Raw genomic sequence first — 19,115 nt, forward strand, 5'->3', positions numbered from 1 at the left:
TATGACTACAAAAAAAAGATTTTATTTAATCGTTTTTACTAAGCAAATGATTAAATTTCGTAGTGGTATCTGTGTGTGGTATTAATATAATGGTATTTCACTGCAAACAGTCTGCTCCAAGGAAAAGATGTAAAAAGTAATCTAGCAGTTAAGGACAAGATGATAACAAATTTCCGAATTATCTAAATAAAAAAATTATATTGACACTTCTTCTGAAACAAAATTATTAGAAACACTATTCGGAGACGTAGGTCCTATACTTGAACATTTTAATGCGAAATGTCAAGTTCCGATGTCTATCTCTGAATTCAACACAAGGATGTTTTACAGACGTTTACGTTTCTTTGTGACTTCTAAATATACGAGTCGAATTCAGGCTTTGAAAATGAAGACTCCAAGTGGAAAAAGGTGCGTTTTCGAGGTCTGCTCTATTCCACTTTTCACTAAAGTCAAAACCTACCAAGACAGCCTGGGATATATGTGTCGTGTGCAGCGAGAACTTGGAACTAAAAGGATTGCTAGAAAATGTTACTAAGTTCGAAGATAAAGTTCGCAATCTGGAAAACGAAGCCACAGGGTAAGTCATTCCAGGTCGATGAGGTGCTCGAATAACAAAAAACCGTTGGTTGGCCTAAAAGACATGCTGAGAATACCGGGCGAATGTATTGGTAGAACTTCATCAGAAACTAAAAACCTGGATGTGGCGTGTACTGACTGAAGCGCGCAAGAAAAAAGGGCTTCTTATCAACCCTTAACATCTCTTTCGGCACCAGGCAATACGCAGCCACATCTTATATAGATAGCCATTAGTAACAAGAACCGTGAAATGGGTTGTCGATAAAAGAGAGACAGAATTGGGTTGCTTCGCAAAATAATCCTTAGACCAAGTTTTCCATCTCAAAAAGACGACGGTTTGCGTGCACAAGGGATTTCGCACTGGGTTTTGCTGGAGAAGAACAAAGTAGTCAACAGTTATCTGTATATAAGCTAGTAGCATCGAATCAATGAGTTTACCTAACAGAAAAGGCCTAATCAACGAAGCAAATTATCCTTCTCGACGAGTATGCCGCACATGGCAATGGTTGTGCAAGCTGTCTTGAAAAAGTTTGGATCAGAGGTTCTCTTGCACTCACCATATTCTTTAGATTTCGTTCCGCCAGAGTATCACCTTTTTCGCTCACCGATAAATGAAATTCATAATCATCCATTTAAAAATGGAACAGGTCTCAAAACTCGACAGAACGAACTTTCTAAAACCAGACCTGAAAATTTCTAGCGAGAAAAAATAGATAAATTGGTCGAGACATAAGAGAGAATCATAAAGCGTGTCGCCGAATACGTAATAAACTAATTTGTTGCTAGAATTCTGACGAAACGCTGTGCTTCTTGCTTGTTGAAGAACCGAAACTTTATTTAGTTTAAAAATAATTTGCCTTCAATACCGTAACAAATTATTTGTGATTGGCATGGACAGCGTGCTCTATATATGTATGTGTAGTTGTACAATGTTTAGTTTTCTAGACGATTCCCACTTTGTCGGTAGAAAGATAGCAGTAACATTATATATAGCCTTTTTTAGCCGTTACATTAGGTACGATATCATCATGCACCAAACACTAAAAGCTTTCGATCGCGAAAACACATTTAACCGTTAGGCTCTTCTCATTCTAAGTTATTGAGGGCCTTAAAAAAACTTAAGTTTAAAAATAAATCTGACAGGCCCTCTTCACTCAAGGGAGGTAACAAAAAAGAAAAACAATCTTGACGCATTTAAATAATTACATCAGCGCGATTTGCATTTATTTATGTCACAGTCTCTCGTGAGCACATTGTCAAAGATATTACCCCACTTTTACATATCTTCTCTTTATATATATATATATATATATGTGTCTGTTCTCTGTCGTTCCCCTTTTCTTTAACTTTTCTATTCATTGTTTCACCCACACATCATTCTAGAATACCTGAAATCACCTGTCTCCCTATGCAAACTAAACTCACAAGGCAAACTGTACCCCGTTACACCCCAAATTAAGGACAACTGCCTAATTTAGAAAAAGGCCTAGAAGCTGTTTCTTTGATAGACAATATTCGTTTTTCTTTGTGTGTTATTTAAGTCCAAATAAAGACCAACTTTACCCTAAACTCAAAGGCGTGGTTGTTCTTCTTTGTTTCCTTAGCGAGGGTTGAAGATTGCTGACAAAGCTGGCACTGGTCTTTTATTCTATCGAAGATAAAAGCGTTATTTGTATACGAGAGAAAGAAATATCCCACAAGTATTTAGAAGAAGCTAATTAGCATAGGTGGAGTTGTCAGTAACAGTAGAATATATATATTAGATCAGAACTTAGTCAAGGACACTGGCTCCAGTCCAATATACATCTGGGCCTTCATGTGTTTTTTTTTTTTATCTATTTGCAGTTCTCCCTTATCGAAAGTTTTTGTCTTCTCTCATATCCAGAACGCTACGTCAATAAACAGTCGAATTCATCCAATTACACTGATGGAAACTGTGTCATCCAGCCGGCCCAAAAACAAAACCAAATGGCGTTGTTGCTGTCGGGAGACCCGCTGGTTTTATCTTCTAGGGTTCGCTTCTTCATGTGCCTCTGGCCAGGCAATTTTATACAGTGAGAATGTCGTAAGCTCGATCTTCCAGCAACATCTCCATCTGAGCGACGTCCTGACACCAACGATCGAGTCGTTGCTTCATGGTGGCAATCTGCGCCTTGTCCATTACTCGCGGCTGGACCCATGTCATCGTGATTTTTTCGTCGACCTGATCAATCGTGCCTAAAAAAAACAATGCAAAATAAAAATGCAGAATAAAAAGCAAAAAATATAAATGGTATTTATACATTTATGTACAATAGTCATGTGTGTATTTGATAGTTAATGAAAAATCAGGAGCGTCTATTCGAAATAAGAAAAACTACTTCTCGCAACATTTAATTCTAGCAAATATCGTTATCTCCAAACCTCGTATTTATAGGTGTTTAAATTCAGTTGTGAACATAGATAGAAACTGTTATGTGATTCACACAGTTAAGAACTTTTATTTAATGATGGAAAAAATATGACGTGCTCAATATGTTCATCAAGAGCAATCAGATCGTTACCCTTAACAAGTCCAAGTGAGAGCGCCTTCATCATAAGCACTTCAACTTCAATAACCGGTAAAGTTGTTCTGGTTGCAACCTCCTAGAAAACGATGAAATTGTGCTTATAGTTGGATGTTAAAGTGGACTAAGTAAACAACTCGAGCAACCTATTTCGAGATGTATATAGAAATATAGCTACTTAGAGATAGCTTTACTCAGTTTCACCCAAAAATCTTACCTGGAAGGTTAATACTCGTTGATTTGTGGCCTTATCGAGCGTCATCTCCATGAGACACAAGAGACACATCTTACGCTTGAGGGTCAACTCGTTAGCTTGAAGATCCATTTGCGTCGTCCATTGCGGGCGAAGTGCATTATACTTCGCGAGGTCGCCATGATTGAACGCACGAAGAAGCTCAATAACCTCAAGATGAGCGGAGTACCCAAATAGAATGTTAGTCAGAAACACAAGACAAGGCTCTTGACCCAGATAAGTGCACTACTGAAAGCAGGTCAAGCTACCAATGCCTTCAGATATTCGTAACTCCTCACTAAGCAAGCCAGAACGGAAAAGATACACAAAATTACTATCAGTCACTAAACGATTTGATTTACCCAAGCACGAGGGGTTCCTTCTAGACTGGCCACTATCGGGTGACATAAAAGCTCGCCGAAATTGTAGATATTGTCACCTAATAAAGCGGCCAACGCCAGGGTAAAGCATTTCTCGCGACGTTCCTCTAGTGGAATCGCCTCGACGTCGGTACATCCAAGGTAACGCAAAGCGTGTAGATAGTAGTTAGCGTAATCGGCAGTTGTCTTGTAAAACTCAGACGTTAATTGGTAAAAACGGGCGTGCACCTCGGTCACTCCGCCAAGGGCTTCCACCTTTTGGAAAAAACAAAGAGGAAGTGACAAACTTTTGTTTTAAAATTGATACATTCTTTAAACCGTTGCCATTCGTTTGTCAAACTCGAAAACGTCAAAATAAAAAAACAACTTCATAAACGCAGTTGAGCAATATATATTTACTGGTAATTTATATCGCAGCACTCGCAAGTGTAGATACACACGGAAGACACCAAGCTAGAACTTAAAAATTTCTACTCGTCTAAAGTCACTCAGAAAACTCAGACGTGAACCCATAGCCCGTATTGTAGTCTTTTTTCTAGAAAGTAACACTTAGCAACAATCATCTTGACAGTCACTAAGAACCACAGTTCTTTATACGAGTTCTGGCATCGGAGAAATACATATGCGACTCGGAAATTATCTCAGGCCAATAATTGTGCTTACCTGTTGATCCGTCTCCTCGATTACCTTTTTCACAGCCTCAAGATCACCTTTGTCCTTCAGCTTTTTGCCGATTAAAATGTTGCACAGGATAACAGCCTTTGGGTTTGGCTGAAAATGAAGTTAAGTATGATATTGACTACATTCTGGACATAGATCAAAAAGTCATATAAGCCATGTCTTCAGTATTCCAGTATCCAACGAACCTATCGAAGAGTTAATGCAGAGAGAAAACTACATTGTTATAAAGATACTGAATGGTAAAGATTCAAAGATATAGACCCCTGAAAATAGTTCCCGTAGCTTAACTAAGAAAAAGTTCGGTAAATATGTACAGCATACAACTAGTCCACCATTCTTGTATGTATAAAGGCAATCGCTGTTCAGTTACGTCATATACCAACACCAGACTCGTTCGGGTTCCATAAAAAGCCACCTGCTGCGCTTTAAATCCCACATTGGGTACAAGCTACACACGTTAGAAAATATTACCTGACGGTAGAATATCTAAAGGTGTATCACGTATCATCATTTCCAGGTTCGCTCCTTGCTCAACTTACCTTGACTCTCTCTTTGGTTTTCTGTAAACATGTCATGCATTCGTCATGGTCAACCATTTGCTCAACAACAGCCGATATAATTTCCACCAGTGAAAGAAGGTTGAGTTTGCTTTCGAAGTCCTGAATAAAGTTGGCGTACAGTTCAATCAGGCCACCATTATTCTGCATGTACGGGTCCTGTAATTGCCACGACGAATTGATACGTGCGATTATTTAATTATTTACTGTTTGCGGCGAGATATTACAAGTACTACTCATTTTTGTTCTTTTACTAATGTCATATATATATACCCTTTATAATAGAAACTTTGTCACTGACTGACAATAGCGAGTTACATACACTTGATTTAAGCAAAACTCCATATTTATAAGGAAGTTCGAACCAAGATAGAAGAATATTATTACAAAATATATATACATAGTGTGAGGGAGGTAGTTCTTTCGGTCAATTGTTGTCCGAATGATAAGTGTTGCGGAATACTCTTCCGAACGAATCACTCACCTTAACATCTACTCTCCCTACAAAATGTTGTCTCCGTTTACAGCTACCTAATAACAGAATGTCCGTGTCGAGGAGTACATACCACCAATTCGTGCAGAAAGAGTTGTTTGCACGAACAAGAATGGCGGCAAAAGAGGCCAATATGGGCCCTTATCAGGGACGGAGCGGCCTACTGCTCTTAGAATAAATTGCGATATTTTTCAAGCATTTGAGACCGTAAGAATTAAATGCATAAATCTGCACGATTTTAGTATACGTTATCAATTAAGTCAGAACAAAACATGTGCCATTTATACTTTAACTAATAGGGATTGAAATTCTCTACATGCGATACCCCTATACGCTGCACATTTCAAAGAGGGACGAAGAGGGAAGAGGTCTTCTGTTATGCGTCTCATGTTTGGCAAATAGCTTGTTTTAAGAGGTTTTATTCAGACCGATCTTTTTTTTTTGAAGCAGTGCTTAAATTTGCATTGTATTTATAATATAGTACAATCAAAAATAGTAGGGTGATCGATTTCTTTAAAGTTATAGAGCTTTTATCCCAACCACACAAGTCAGATTAACATATCTTTTCGATAGCACGCAGCACATGTATACACCTGAATCATATTCGATATCTCAGATAAACAATATGACCTTTTACTTGGTACACTCATTACTTTTTTTTAAAATTAATTTTGAAGAAAAACAAAACGATGCAGAATTTATCCCAATTTTTTTGCCATACTTCCACTAGCGGTGCCAATTAACTCTAACAATCCGATCAATTAGCACAAGCCCAACTCATTTACTTCAGTTATTTACTGACCTTAAGGAACTGATATATATATATATATACATATATGCAATTTGTACGCACTCTGATAAATGACAATAGCTCCACAGTGAGTTGGTGCCATAACCGCTTATTATAAAGCTCTTCAAGTTTTGCCCAACGCAGGGCCACATCCGGCGGACTGCTGCTTTGCTGTTTTGTAAGAAATGCGCACACTTCTGTCGACATTTTTCACTTCCTCGGATGTAAATTCTTTCTCACAGGTTTTAGGCCTTCTTCACGCTCTTATCACTGGGTGCACACTGGGCTGACCCCACCATCAAAATCAAGAAACGGTGTCAACAATGATCGCCGAACGCCAGCAATTTTCGCACACGAAAAGTGGTATTTTGCCGACTCACTGCAGACGCTCACTTCCGTTAGATTGGGTTCAAAGGAAACGAGCTAGCAAGCCGGTAACTTTACCGGATCAGTTGTCTATGCTTTGGGCAAGTAGATAAGTGACGTGCATTCAATCTTAGTGAACATTGAGTGACGATTGTAGCACAAAACTGTAGATACTGAGCGGTAATTTTTTCTTAATTTATAATTAAACTTGATGTTTCGAATAGGATCTGCTTTACCGTTTGGACTTGTTCCGGGGAGTCCACATCGTTATATTTCGGACGCACGTTCCGCGATGTAAATAAACTACACTGTGTTCCATTCGCATGTATCTAAGAAAGAAGCGCGTTGTTGAGCGGTAACAAGTGTGAAGGTAGTTTTTTTTTTTTTAGTGTAATAATAATATCATCTGTCGTTGTCGTATTCGCTCGAGGTGAGTTAGAGAAATGATTTTGACTTGCGTAACTTTAATATTAGTTTTGTGACCGGTATTACGTTATGCTAGATGTTTTCCAGCCCGCGAAGCCAACGCGGTGTGCACGTGTGGGAGAGAACTGTATCGAGCCTGCGTAATAATTCCTGCGTTCGTTTCAATAAATATTGTGTAGGATGCGACAAAACAGTGATTTGCACAGTTGTACCGAAGAAAATTGTCCTGGCATCTACTGCGATTAAAAACTTGATTTCCATCTTGATCACTTTAAATACTGAAGATGCGTATGATAATCGACGGGAATAGTAGCAACCGAAAAGAACAACTGGCAAATACGGAAAACTTGTTTTCTAGAAATATCTATTTTTATCTAAACGCAAATATTTAGATTTCGTGGATCATGTCACACAGATGATGAAGATTTAGCTGTTGGACAGAACGGGATGTACTTACCAGTTTACGTTGTAAGCTGTCTTAATTGTTCTGCATCAAAAAGGTATATATATATTATGAAATAAGTGTCTTGTACACGTTGAAAATTAACGAATATTGTAAATAACGGGAGTGTAAATCACAAACAATACATACGCAAAAAGCTAATTAGTAATTTTGTGATGTTAATGTGCTGTACATTCAAGATTAATCTAGGGAGCATAGAGCTTACAAAAAACTTGTAAGGCTAATAACAAAATACAGTCAATTCAATTTTCAGGGTAGAAACTCAAAAATGGCGGACTCTGCCACTGATGGAGGCGACCGTCCCCAAAAGAAACATGTGGCAAGTCATTCAGGTCGAAAAGCCGAAAAGAAAAAAGCCAAAGCCAACAAACAGGTGAATTCTTGCATCCGTTCACGACGTGAAGAGTACGAAAAATGCGAACCCAACATTACTAGTGAAACACTTCTACAAAATTTTACGTAAATAGAGCTTATAAATTAGCATACGTTGTTCTTTGAACTAACCTATGATACTTTTCTGAAAATCAATAAGTTTGTTTTTCTTATTTACTTTTACACCAAAATTATTTGGAACACATCCACTTGGCAGCTTAGCAATTCGTCTTGTGCTGAGCTCCTTAAATTAGCATCGTTTCAGTTACCTGAATGTACAGACACGTATATGAAATACACTGTAGAAATAGGCATAAAGTTTAGTATGCAATTATGATTTGATGCTTCTTTGTTACCAACAGGGCGCCATTACTAAAACAAACAATGCAAAGGCATTTGCGTTCAACTCAGCTGTTAAAGCGGAGAAGATGTTCCGACGCCGTAAAGATCTCCAAGAGAAGCGACACCACATCCCGCTTGTAGACAGGACCCCTATCGAACCGCCCCCGTACGTTGTGGCCATCGTAGGTCCACCTAAAGTCGGCAAGAGCACGCTGCTAAAATGTCTCATCAAGAACTATACGCGGCAGATTATCAACAACATCAACGGACCGGTATGCACAGCTTATACAACTGAGGGGAAATTACTTTAATTTAATCCTGTATGTTGCTGCCCTTTGATAAAAACATTAATAAGTATGTGATTTTCCGTTTTTGATTTTTGAATATGCTTAAACCAGAATCCGCCTCCGTTTTAGTCATTCTCGGTTGGTGGGCCACGTTGCACCAATTAGAATAATGTCGACACATCGTTAATCAGCAAGTAGCAGTTCTGTACAATAAATCATCAGAAAGATTTATTTTCAAGTTGGTTCATCCGTTGATTTAGACGACACTTTCTACCTTTCAATAAGATTTAATCTGATATCTTATTGTCTAAGATATCAGATTAAATTGCTGACCGTACATATGATTAAACACATTTCTTTTCTATCACGAATTGTCTTGTACTTCTATTATACTTAAATATTTTTGAGCTGCCACCAATATCAGTGCAGCGAAGTCTATGCGAATCGTTCCGAGTTTAAATTGTTGTTATTAACAGCATTTTTCCTTCAACTTTTCAGGTCACCGTCGTTTCTGGTAAGAAGCGACGTCTTACGTTGATGGAATGCAACAATGACATCAATTCGATGATCGACACGGCCAAGGTAAGCCGTTGTACGGGAGCCAATGATACAAATAACATATTGCCGAAAATTCAACCAGGTTTGTGTTGCTATACCTAACAGATAATAAGGAGGCCAAAGAATCAAAACGAGAATGATTATATGTCATTTTAAAAATGGCGTTTTTATGGCACCCGCTTTCGACCTAATTTTTAGGTCGCTGATCTCGTTCTGCTTGTCGTGGATGCTTCGTACGGATTTGAAATGGAGACATTTGAGTTCTTAAACATCTGCCAGGTCCATGGCTTTCCTAGGATAATGGGCGTGCTCACGCATCTTGACCAGATCAAGAGCCATAAAACCTTGCGTAATACTAAAAAACAAATGAAACATCGTTTCTGGACAGAAATTTATCAAGGCGCAAAATTATTCTATCTGTCTGGTAAGGCCTTCCGTTAACAAAATGATAACACCATACCTAATTACCTTACTCTATTTTATGATGATAAACATATATAAAAAAATTGATGTACGAAATATGCATAATTGGCTCAAATTCTGCAAATGCAATTTGAAACGCATGTAATCTTATTGATACAGTTTAATTGAAATGTAAGGCATTATATCAATTTAGCAGTTGGAAGATTTTCCCTTTATAACTAAATTACCCTTGAAGGCGATATTTCTCGAATTGCTGGGTTTATAATCAATTAGTATTAAAACATATGTACACACATTAAGCTTTAAAGAATTAACGTAGAAAAATTTTACCCATTTCAATGGTATATTATTACCGACCATAGCTATTTGATTTATATTTCTTTCCTGACTTAGGTATGGTGCACGGCGGTTACCTAAAGCACGAGATTCATAATCTTGGTCGCTTTATGTCGACGATAAAGTTTCGTCCTCTGGACTGGCGAACTTCTCATCCGTATATCTTGGCGGATCGGTTTGAAGATATCACTGGCCAAGAGCTAATTCGACAAAATCCGAAAATCGACCGAACAATATGCCTTTATGGTTATAGCCGCGGAGCTCACCTTAAACAGAACGCTCTGTTTCATATTCCTGGTAAGATACCTATTTCTATTTATTATATCCAGCCGTTAATACGTTCCTTCGCATAACTTAGATATAAATAGGCCACCTTTGTGTCCTTTCAGTTGGTAGGCGAAATAGCTCTACCCAATGAAAAAATGTTTGTCTGCAAAATAGTGTTAAATGACTACTTAAGAAAAAATTCTCATATTTTACTTGTTTGCAATACTTTTAAGAGTAATCTTTTACTCGTTTGCTTGGCATTTTTTAATTTGTTTATACCTGGCTGCCTCCATCCAATGCCAATCCAAAAAGAACTTCTTGGTAGTGCCACGGAAAGATGATCACATAATTCAAGCAGTGCCATGCTGGAAGAGTGACGAAGAAATTGAAAATAATTTAAATAATTACGTTAATTAGAAAAAGCTTGCTTTAATGTTCCATTAATGGTGTCCTGAAACTTTCAAGGATGCGGCGACTACACCGCGGCTGATATCTCATACTTACCTGATCCATGTCCGCTTCCTGACAAATTGAAAAAGCGAAAATTGGATGATCGGGAACGTCTCATTTATGCTCCGATGTCGGGCGTTGGTGGCGTAGTATTTGACAAGGATGCCGTTTACATTGATCTTCAAGGCAGTCATTCGCATCACACAGGTAAACATACCTATGTACGAAAAAACTATTGACATATTAGCAAAATTCCATTTCTCGGAATTGCCATAATAGAGTTAAACGAAGTGTTCGTTTAATCTGTCGCTTTTATCAATTTTGAATATCTTACGGCTTGGCGATGATCATATGTGATCAATCGCAGCACTAAGCACTAAACTAGAATAACTTTAAGGAATTTTTGAACCCCAGCTAAAGATTGAATTATCAGCTTGCTTTTGTCGACAAATATGTCTAATTATATTTTATGTTGAAATTATTTCCGCAATGGTATATTTCTTTTCGGAGAATTGGGTTATTGAATAGCTGCGATGTTCTCGAAACGCTCGCTGCTGACTAAATAACTTCCTACAGTGAAACGGTAGCCGATGCATTCTCTTTTTTTTAATGCAGGTACGGCGGCTGATGAAGAACTCGATGAAGAGCAGGGTCTACTGGATGGCCTTTTGCAAACTAAGGTCCCTCTGGATCAGAAGATCACGAACACTGGATTTACTCTTTTATCTGGGACAAAGCCGCTTGACAAGGATGAGACGAATGAGTATGACAGAGACGTATTTGAATTGATTAGCTTAGTAACTAGCTATTAAGCAGACTCATTTTGTAAATTAAAAAACAGATTATATATTTAAAAAATAATGTGTGTACGTTTTTAAAGTGCGTACATTCACGGACAAAATATGGTGCGTACAGGTCGTCTATTTTCACAACAAATAATTTGGACATCATTTTATAATTCTAGCTTAGTACAGGCTTTTCTCATTACAGTACAGCAATGCGAAGAAGGAATACGCTAGGAATACGTATACTTAGAACAACACATAGAACGAACCGTCTCGTTTTCATTGTTCACTTACTTTTTGACTTAACCAACTTCTACGTATGAATTCAGGTTGACCAAGCGGGTGCGCCGTTCAATGGGTCCATTGGATGAAATTCAGAAATCTGATGCGGGTTCTAACGGATCTGACTCGGACGAAGATGAGGATGAGGATGAGCAAGATGACTCTGATGACGAACATGATGACAGTGAATCTAAAGATGATGGAAAGTCCTATGACATGAAAAATAATTGGGGACACAAATTTCTCGAAGAAGAAGATGTGGAGATGGCCGCGACTGAAAATGAGTCAGATGGCGGTAAGTCCGAGCGAAACAAGCCAGCATCTTGAAAATTATTTTGTAGGTAATAGTATCAGTAAATACATTTACTGATATCATGTGGAACAGAACATGTTAGATCATTTGTGAATTAAATATGTAGTATTAATTATATTTTATTTATTATAACAAGTATTAATTATGTGTGAACGACACACTTATGCCGCTGTTACTACCATAAAGGTATTCTGCCATACTGTGATCAGGCGCCGTTTATGACTTTCTTTTAGATGAAGATATGCTTCCGATTGCACGGGATCAGATGATGAAGAAACTCGCAGAGGGATACGCTGCTCGTAGTAAAAAGCTCGGGAATCTTCAATTCCTTGTTTACGGTGGTGGTGAGGCATACAATTCTGTAACAAGAAATGCTGATAGGGCGACATTTTTTTACTATAACATACACAACGGATACGTGATGAATATTTGAGAATACCGCACCGCAAACTCGTAAATCTAGAAATATTTTTTCGTTCCTTTAAGACTGGTTATTTTAAGTGTACATTTACTTTCGTGAAAATTGTTTAAAATCTACGTAATTAAACAAAGTCGTATATATATCTTTATACTCACTTGTAAGTTTTTTGAATGCTGTTCCAAGTATTTAAAGCCATGCTATTTCGATTCTAGTGATCAGGGAGGACTAACTAACGTGCTTTGCACATATGTACATAAAATGAATCTTTAATTATTTCAAAAACATTTTAGCTAAGAAGGCGAGCCGCCAAACGGATTTCGAAGGGGGGAGCGATAAGGAGGGTGAAGATGACGAAGTTTTCGGAGGCCTGTTTACTAAGACCAAAAGAAGCGAAGGAAAGATCCAAACCAAAAAAGATCTTAACGCTCCAGAAAACACCCGCCATCGCCTTATTGTTGACGAAATTGATTATGATCAGGTAGACCAAATTTAAAGCGAGTGAACAAGTTTTCAGGGATTGACGTGATTCCTACTGATTTTTTTGTCGTTTTTCATCTTTTATAATCATTATTGCTATTATGTCTTTGAACGCTGCCGCACTAGTATGGCAGATGTTTCTTCCTGGTCACCTAAAAAACCAGTTCCTTTCTTCGACTGTGAATTCAATTCTTAATCGGTGCGTGAGCTGTGGTAGATCTAATCGCTAATTTGATTCCTGAATATAATATTTAGGTTGACTTTTCTTGCCAGTTTGTGGCACAAGCGAAGATTTGCTGAGCCGCTATTTTCAAATGCATGTTCCATTTCTTATTGTTGATCTAGTTTACGCCATTTCACTTTTTATTGACAAGGCTAGTGTTAAACAGACTGAGTTCAAGGACCTTATTTCAGGCTAAAGGTAAACTAGGTATCCTATTTTATCTGAGTCTAATCTGAAAATAACTGAGTTTTGTTAATAAATTCTATATTTGTTTTTATGGTGTTTGCCCACGTACATGAAATTTCACACAGGTGTGTTTATCGATTCGGGACTGTTTTGTTACGGGTCGTTGGGCTGCAGACGAAGACGCGGAACAGCTGTTGGCTCAGGCCAAACAAGATGACGAAGAGCTCTTTGGAGACTTTGAAGATCTCGAGAAGCAGCTCAAGGACGAAGAGCAGGCGGAGCAAGAGGAAAAGAAACAACATCCCCAAAAAAAGGCTACTACACACGAGGAGCGATTGAAACAGATTGAGGCAAAGAGGTTTGTTTAAAAGGAGATTAATTGATTTCTGCGATGTTTGCATAGTAGGGATAATGTAAAATACACTTTCGATATGTTGAAATCGAACACCAATCTTAGGGTAGGAACGTTTTTGGATACTTTAGATGTTGTTATCTGTCTGCCGTATTGCTGACACGTTTCCGGACCCAAAATTCCTGGTTAAACTGTATAATTAGCCGTGCATTAGCATATACTGAGGGACATGATGTACCCAAGATTTATGAAGATCATTACGGATGTATAGCCTAACAACACCGTGTTTGCACATGTCGATTTTCGTGTAGGCTTGAAAAAAAGAAGCGTCTAAAAGAGATGTTTGATCAAGAATACGACGATAAAGGAGATGACAAGACATTGTATGACGAAATCAAAGAAGAAATGAATCAGCAGGCGCAGGTAAGACGTTTCTTCAGAGTTCGGCCACATTGACAAACATGTCGAAGTAAATAACTCAATGACAAACATGTAAACATCAGCAACAATACATTTTGGATATCATCAAATAATATCTCCACTGTATGTGCAATTATACCTTAACTGCGCAAATTAAACCTTAAAAAACCAGTTTTGTTAAGAAATCGATTACGTATAGTAACTGTATCGGTTAATATGTGTCCTTGTGGACTTGAATCATTAGATGTTGCTTATTGTTAAGAAAGCCTATATAGCAACAAAACGACACTTAAAAAAATTATAGTCTCAAAGCTAGTGGGAAAATTTGTAGTGAGTTTGTCATAAAAACTGTTTGCCTCATCGTAGTAACAGTGTCTCTAAAACAGTGATATTTATTCACGGCTGTACTTCAGCTCAACAAGGCAGAGTTTGCGGACCTGGATGACTCTCGTCGGGTTTTGTTCGAGGGTTTTCGAGCAGGCTTATATGTACGGGTGGAGCTTAGAGGATTACCGTGCGAACTCGTGCAGAATTTCGACCCATCTTATCCAATCGTTCTTGGAGGACTCAATACTGCCGAGAACAGAGTCGGGTATCTGCAGGTAAATCACTTTTGTTTGTAGTGGTGGCATTTAAAAGTACAAATGTCAGCCTTGACGCAATAGCGAATATCTGTACTTTTAAACGACGCAAGAGCATTGCAACATCGGTAGTTACCAACTCGAAGAATTTTCGTAGTGTTTGCTTTCCTAGCAGCAACCACAATTCGATTCGAACAGTTGGGCTCCGTTAATTGAACAAACAAAGTTTAAAGGTACCTGTTTATTACTTACATAACGAATAGCGTATTGCTTAAAAAATTGATTTATATATAATTATTATAAGATAAGTGATTATAATGGAATGATTTCAGGTGCGTGTCAAAAAGCACCGTTGGTTCAAGAAGATCCTGAAGAGTGCCGATCCGCTTGTGATGTCTTTGGGATGGCGACGGTTCCAAACGACGCCAGTGTTCTTTACTCAGGATCACAATATGCGGCAAAGGTTTCTGAAGTACACTCCGATGCATCTGCACTGTTACGCTGCCTTCTGGGGCCCGATTACTCCTCAGAACTCCGGTTTCATTGCTATTCAGAATTCAGTGCAGGACAAAGTAAGACTGAAATTTATACAAAAACGAATCAAATGCTTAATGAAATCAGATCGTATTTGCCGTATATTTTTCTCGTAACTTAGAGAGAAACTTCTGAATCAGTTCCGACAAATATTCCTAAACGATCGGTAAACAGCAAAAATGCTGTATGTGCGTGTATGGGAAAGTGTTTTCAGTTTTCATCGATCTGAGACAACCGCGTTACATGCTGACTCGTTCGATGAATCTGAGAAGCAATTCTCTTAAAATTATTTTATTAGATATAATCATTTCTAAGTAAGACAAAGACTGTAAGTGACTAATGAAATAAAACTTCCAAATTAAGGTCTAACTCGCAATTTCAAATAAAAACATGGAAACGTTGTGTTGCTATTGTTTAAGTCTGATTTTCGGGTCTGTGCAACTGGTGTGGTTCTCGAAATTGATAAAACGACGCAGATTGTAAAGAAGCTGAAATTAACCGGTACTCCAATCAAGGTAAACGAATACGGGAAATGATACTCTGCTTGACTGCTATAATCCATTAACATGTTTAGCTTCAATAATAGTTAATAATTCATTTTTAGGCTATTACAGGCGAATCTGACGGACTTTGAAATTTGAATGCTTTTAAACTAGTTCGGACAGAATGAAGATTTTTTTCATGTGAATTAGAGGTACCCGCCTTTATTTTTTGTGCGTTTATCCAAGCGCTTTGGCGGTTTCCGGATAGCTATACATTTATTATTCGCGTTCCCATAGGTAATTTCTCTGTCTGTGAACTTTTTGTAGTAAGTTAGCAGGATCTGCTTGTCTACCAATTGGCATTTTTAAAGAATGGAATGTCCCATGGTCACATAGACTTAGACCGGGAAAATAAAAGAATCGAAGTTAACGTTGGATATTCCTTTACTTAATCCAAAAAGTAACTGAGGGCGTTGTCTAAAGTAACTAGACTGCATACATTCGATCGCGGTTCCAATGGCGCATAAATGTGTTGAGGAACTCGAGCAAAATATGTTCATTGTTTCTTTACTCGCTGTCTTTGCATTCATTATTACCCATTTTCGACAAGTGTCTCATAAATGCAGATGCCACTGATGTCCACTGCAAGTGCTACTATCACCTTTTGTCCGAACCTATTCGAAACTGCCATAGGACTCGATTTCTTTTGGAGACAAGGCTACTGCCTCACCTTGCTCGTCCTTAGCTGGCCATAGAGATTGAACCGTCTCGCCTCAAGGCAGGCTTTTCGTTTACTTAAGCTCCGCAGATTGCACGGGGAACACATCACACGCATTTTCAATTGATTAAGAGTTAACTTATGGGGGACCCACTTTCTACTCAGCTCCTGAATTTTCAGTATTTGGATCATACATCTATAAAACGTTGCATGTAAAATGCCAGTTTTAGCTGATAAGGTTCCTAAACCATAGACTTTGCTTTTGTGCAAAGTTTTTTCGATTGTGGCAAGTTTTCTTACCTTTCGGGTCCCTTGATTCAGTCACCTTTTCGCTGGGCTTCAACGCTCTCTCCAGTCTCAAAGTGTTTGCATCATTCAGGATAGTGTACTTTCAGTTAAGGCCTTCTTTCGTAATGTCTTCACCAATCTCCGACAAATTTCCGCAGTGGTGTGGCCTTCAAGGAACCAAACTTGGTCTTCGGGCATTAATAAATTAGACTAAATGATGTTTTGGTTTCTAAACTCATTCTTCCTGGAATAGCATGAATCGGTTTTTACTAATAAGTTTCTAGAAATCTGGAGTATTTACCAGTTAAATTTGTTCTGCTGACGGTGCGTAGTTTAAATATTATTCAATTTCAAAGTCCGCCGGATTGTAACAGCCTATCGGCTATTAATTAATGCATAAATAGCTTCCAAAAGTATATAAATTTATAGTAATCATAATATCATTATTTTGTATTTAAAAGTCATAACTGGGTGTAAGCAAATTTCGCATAAGGCATCTTATATTTAATATTTCGTGAATTAGTCTAAATTTAGTTTATCTTTGCGCTTTTTAGCTAATCATGTTCGTTACGTAATATATCTTTTTTCTTAAACCTGACCGTTACTTAGTCTGTTTGCTTCTGACAATTACTCAGTATACAACCTCGCTCGGTAATTACAAAAACAAATATAACAAAAATTACAGGTGAAAAACAAAACCGCTTTTATTGAAGGGATGTTTAACAGTATTATTGAAGTGACCAAATTCGAAGGCGCTGCTTTACGCACGGTCGCCGGCATACGTGGTCAGATTAAGAAGCCTATTAAGGCACCACCAGGCGCCTTTCGCGCAGCGTTCGAGGACAGGCTGCTTAAGGCCGACATCGTCTTTCTGCGGACTTGGTACACAGTGCCCGTACCTAAGTTCTTCATAACTGTCAATACACTTCTGCTGCCGTCCAGTGAAAAAGATAAATGGAAAGGTATGAAAACGGTGGGAGAACTTCGCGCCGAGAAAGGACTTAGAGCACCTGTTAATCAGGATTCGCTGTATACGGTAAGAAATTCTGTTTGCCGCGCGTAGTTCTTGTGTCTTGCTAAAGTTAACTATAGTATGTACTTCATATGAATTTTCGCAGCTCGGATTATTTCTAATAAGTAATAGTTACCACAGTTACACTTTGTTTGTTCTTTTGGCACTGGTAAATAGCTACTTTAAGAAAAATTAAAGTATCAGTTTTAATTACAAGCGACTGTTTATGAAGAATTTTGACTGGCTTGAATAAATCTTTTGTGTAGTCTTTAGTAACTACACAATTCTATAAACAACCACCGGACGAGATAGCCGTACATTTAGTCGAAATATTACGATCTCCATTAAAAAAATTAGATAATATATCCCCCTGCTGTTTCTGCCTTCATGGAATGTTCCCAGGGTGTGGAACGACGCGAGTTCTTCGAGAAACCGCTTCGATTACCAAAGAGTCTACAGGCCGCACTGCCATACAAGGATAAGCCTAAACAAGAAACGATTATTGAAGGCGGAAACGCCCTCCATCGCGTGGCTATCGTACCTGATGAGCAACAGCAGCGCGTCTCGAAGATGATGACAATGATGAGGACTGTTCACTCGGAGAAGCAACTGAAAATGCGACGCGAAATGGAGGAACGGGTCCGTCAGCACAAGCGAGCCATGGAAGCGCAAGAACTGAAGAGACTTGTTAAGCAACGCCAAGTAAAGAGGCACATCTGCAAAGTGCTACAACAAAACGAGTTAAAAAGACAGAAGATGCAGGCAGGGAAAATTGGCAGAAAAAAATTAGAATAAGTCAATTAGTTAATTTGGTAGGTTAAGCAAATTGAGGGTTGTTTTTATCTCGGTTATGCAAACGATATACGGAAACGCGTTTGGGTGTAAGATGACTAAAATCACTTCGATTGGTTCGTCGAAGTGTCACATGTTACAGCGTTTTTTTTGTACACCAGCTGATCAAGCTAACTTTTCACATATGAAAACAGTAGAGATACGAACGACAACGAAGGTTATAGCATCGCTTCCACATTGAATGATCAAAGAAGTATCTAGAACATTCTTTTTTAGAGTGTTGTCTACGAGTATCTGCGTTGATGAAAGGAAAACGATTGAAAATCTTTATAGCTATAGGGATGTCGAACTATGTGGGATAGTTCCGAGTATGCAAACGTACTGTATATTTGAATAATTAGGATTTATTAAACGGGTTTGTTGAGGATAATAAAATTATTACGTTAAAAGTGATAACTACGCTATTCGCTTCTCCTTGATTTTCAGTTCTAAATGTTATACGCATCAAAAGTATAAGCAGATAAAACATATCGTCACGTTATACGGAGACTAGCTAACATGTACTTTAGATCGAACACGTTTCGGTAACTCGGATAACTTTCAAGCCGAGTTGGACATTTTTCAATTGAAATCAAATACTTTGCAAATCGAAACGGTTTGGAAACAGAAATTTCAAATAGCATAACTGAATCTCTACCGAATCA

At 38.1% G+C, this 19,115-nt stretch overlaps 2 protein-coding genes across 7 annotated transcripts; one reads left to right on the plus strand and one right to left on the minus strand.

Annotated features, from left to right (window-relative positions):
* Positions 1–1,769: 1,769 nt before the first annotated feature.
* On the minus strand, positions 1,770–6,629 carry Rpn9 (regulatory particle non-ATPase 9). Its single transcript, XM_022804566.2, has 7 exons — positions 6,319–6,629; positions 4,955–5,131; positions 4,398–4,505; positions 3,717–3,989; positions 3,340–3,525; positions 3,120–3,201; positions 1,770–2,793 (listed from the first exon to the last, which is right to left on the minus strand). The coding sequence occupies exons 1-7, from the start codon at positions 6,460–6,462 to the stop codon at positions 2,624–2,626; spliced, it is 1,140 nt and encodes a 379-aa protein (XP_022660301.1). The 5' UTR covers positions 6,463–6,629; the 3' UTR covers positions 1,770–2,623.
* Positions 6,630–6,909: 280 nt separating this feature from the next.
* On the plus strand, positions 6,910–18,875 carry LOC111249982 (ribosome biogenesis protein BMS1 homolog). 6 transcript variants are annotated; one of them, XM_022804529.2, is made up of 19 exons: positions 6,910–7,051; positions 7,440–7,547; positions 7,748–7,883; positions 8,245–8,496; positions 9,010–9,093; positions 9,268–9,493; positions 9,886–10,125; positions 10,561–10,752; positions 11,161–11,308; positions 11,660–11,907; positions 12,159–12,269; positions 12,637–12,824; positions 13,358–13,590; positions 13,896–14,007; positions 14,418–14,606; positions 14,918–15,157; positions 15,539–15,634; positions 17,293–17,643; positions 18,022–18,875. In XM_022804529.2, the coding sequence occupies exons 2-19, from the start codon at positions 7,495–7,497 to the stop codon at positions 18,412–18,414; spliced, it is 3,492 nt and encodes a 1,163-aa protein (XP_022660264.1). In that variant the 5' UTR covers positions 6,910–7,051; positions 7,440–7,494; the 3' UTR covers positions 18,415–18,875. The 6 variants fall into 6 exon arrangements, with proteins under 6 accessions (XP_022660264.1, XP_086833273.1, XP_022660287.1 ...); XM_086977147.1 differs by having other exon boundaries at positions 7,764–7,883; XM_022804537.2 differs by having other exon boundaries at positions 6,928–7,051; positions 7,463–7,547.
* Positions 18,876–19,115: the final 240 nt, after the last annotated feature.

This window comes from Varroa destructor, unplaced genomic scaffold (genome assembly GCF_002443255.2).
Source record: "Varroa destructor unplaced genomic scaffold, Vdes_3.0 BEIS01000001.1, whole genome shotgun sequence".
NCBI lineage: Eukaryota > Metazoa > Arthropoda > Arachnida > Mesostigmata > Varroidae > Varroa > Varroa destructor.

Excerpts from the sequence above, each read along its gene's own strand:
- Rpn9 (XM_022804566.2), bottom strand. The coding sequence starts at position 6,462 with ATGTCGACAGAAGTGTGCGCATTTCTTACAAAACAGCAAAGCAGCAGT. Across the intron at positions 3,526-3,716 it reads AAGGAACCCCTCGTGCTTGG|GTTATTGAGCTTCTTCGTGC; the intron begins GTAAATCAAATC and ends GCTCATCTTGAG. Across the intron at positions 3,202-3,339 it reads AACGAGTATTAACCTTCCAG|GAGGTTGCAACCAGAACAAC; the intron begins GTAAGATTTTTG and ends ATCGTTTTCTAG.
- LOC111249982 (XM_022804529.2), top strand. The coding sequence starts at position 7,495 with ATGTACTTACCAGTTTACGTTGTAAGCTGTCTTAATTGTTCTGCATCA. Across the intron at positions 7,548-7,747 it reads AATTGTTCTGCATCAAAAAG|TCAATTCAATTTTCAGGGTA; the intron begins GTATATATATAT and ends AACAAAATACAG. Across the intron at positions 17,644-18,021 it reads ATCAGGATTCGCTGTATACG|GGTGTGGAACGACGCGAGTT; the intron begins GTAAGAAATTCT and ends GAATGTTCCCAG.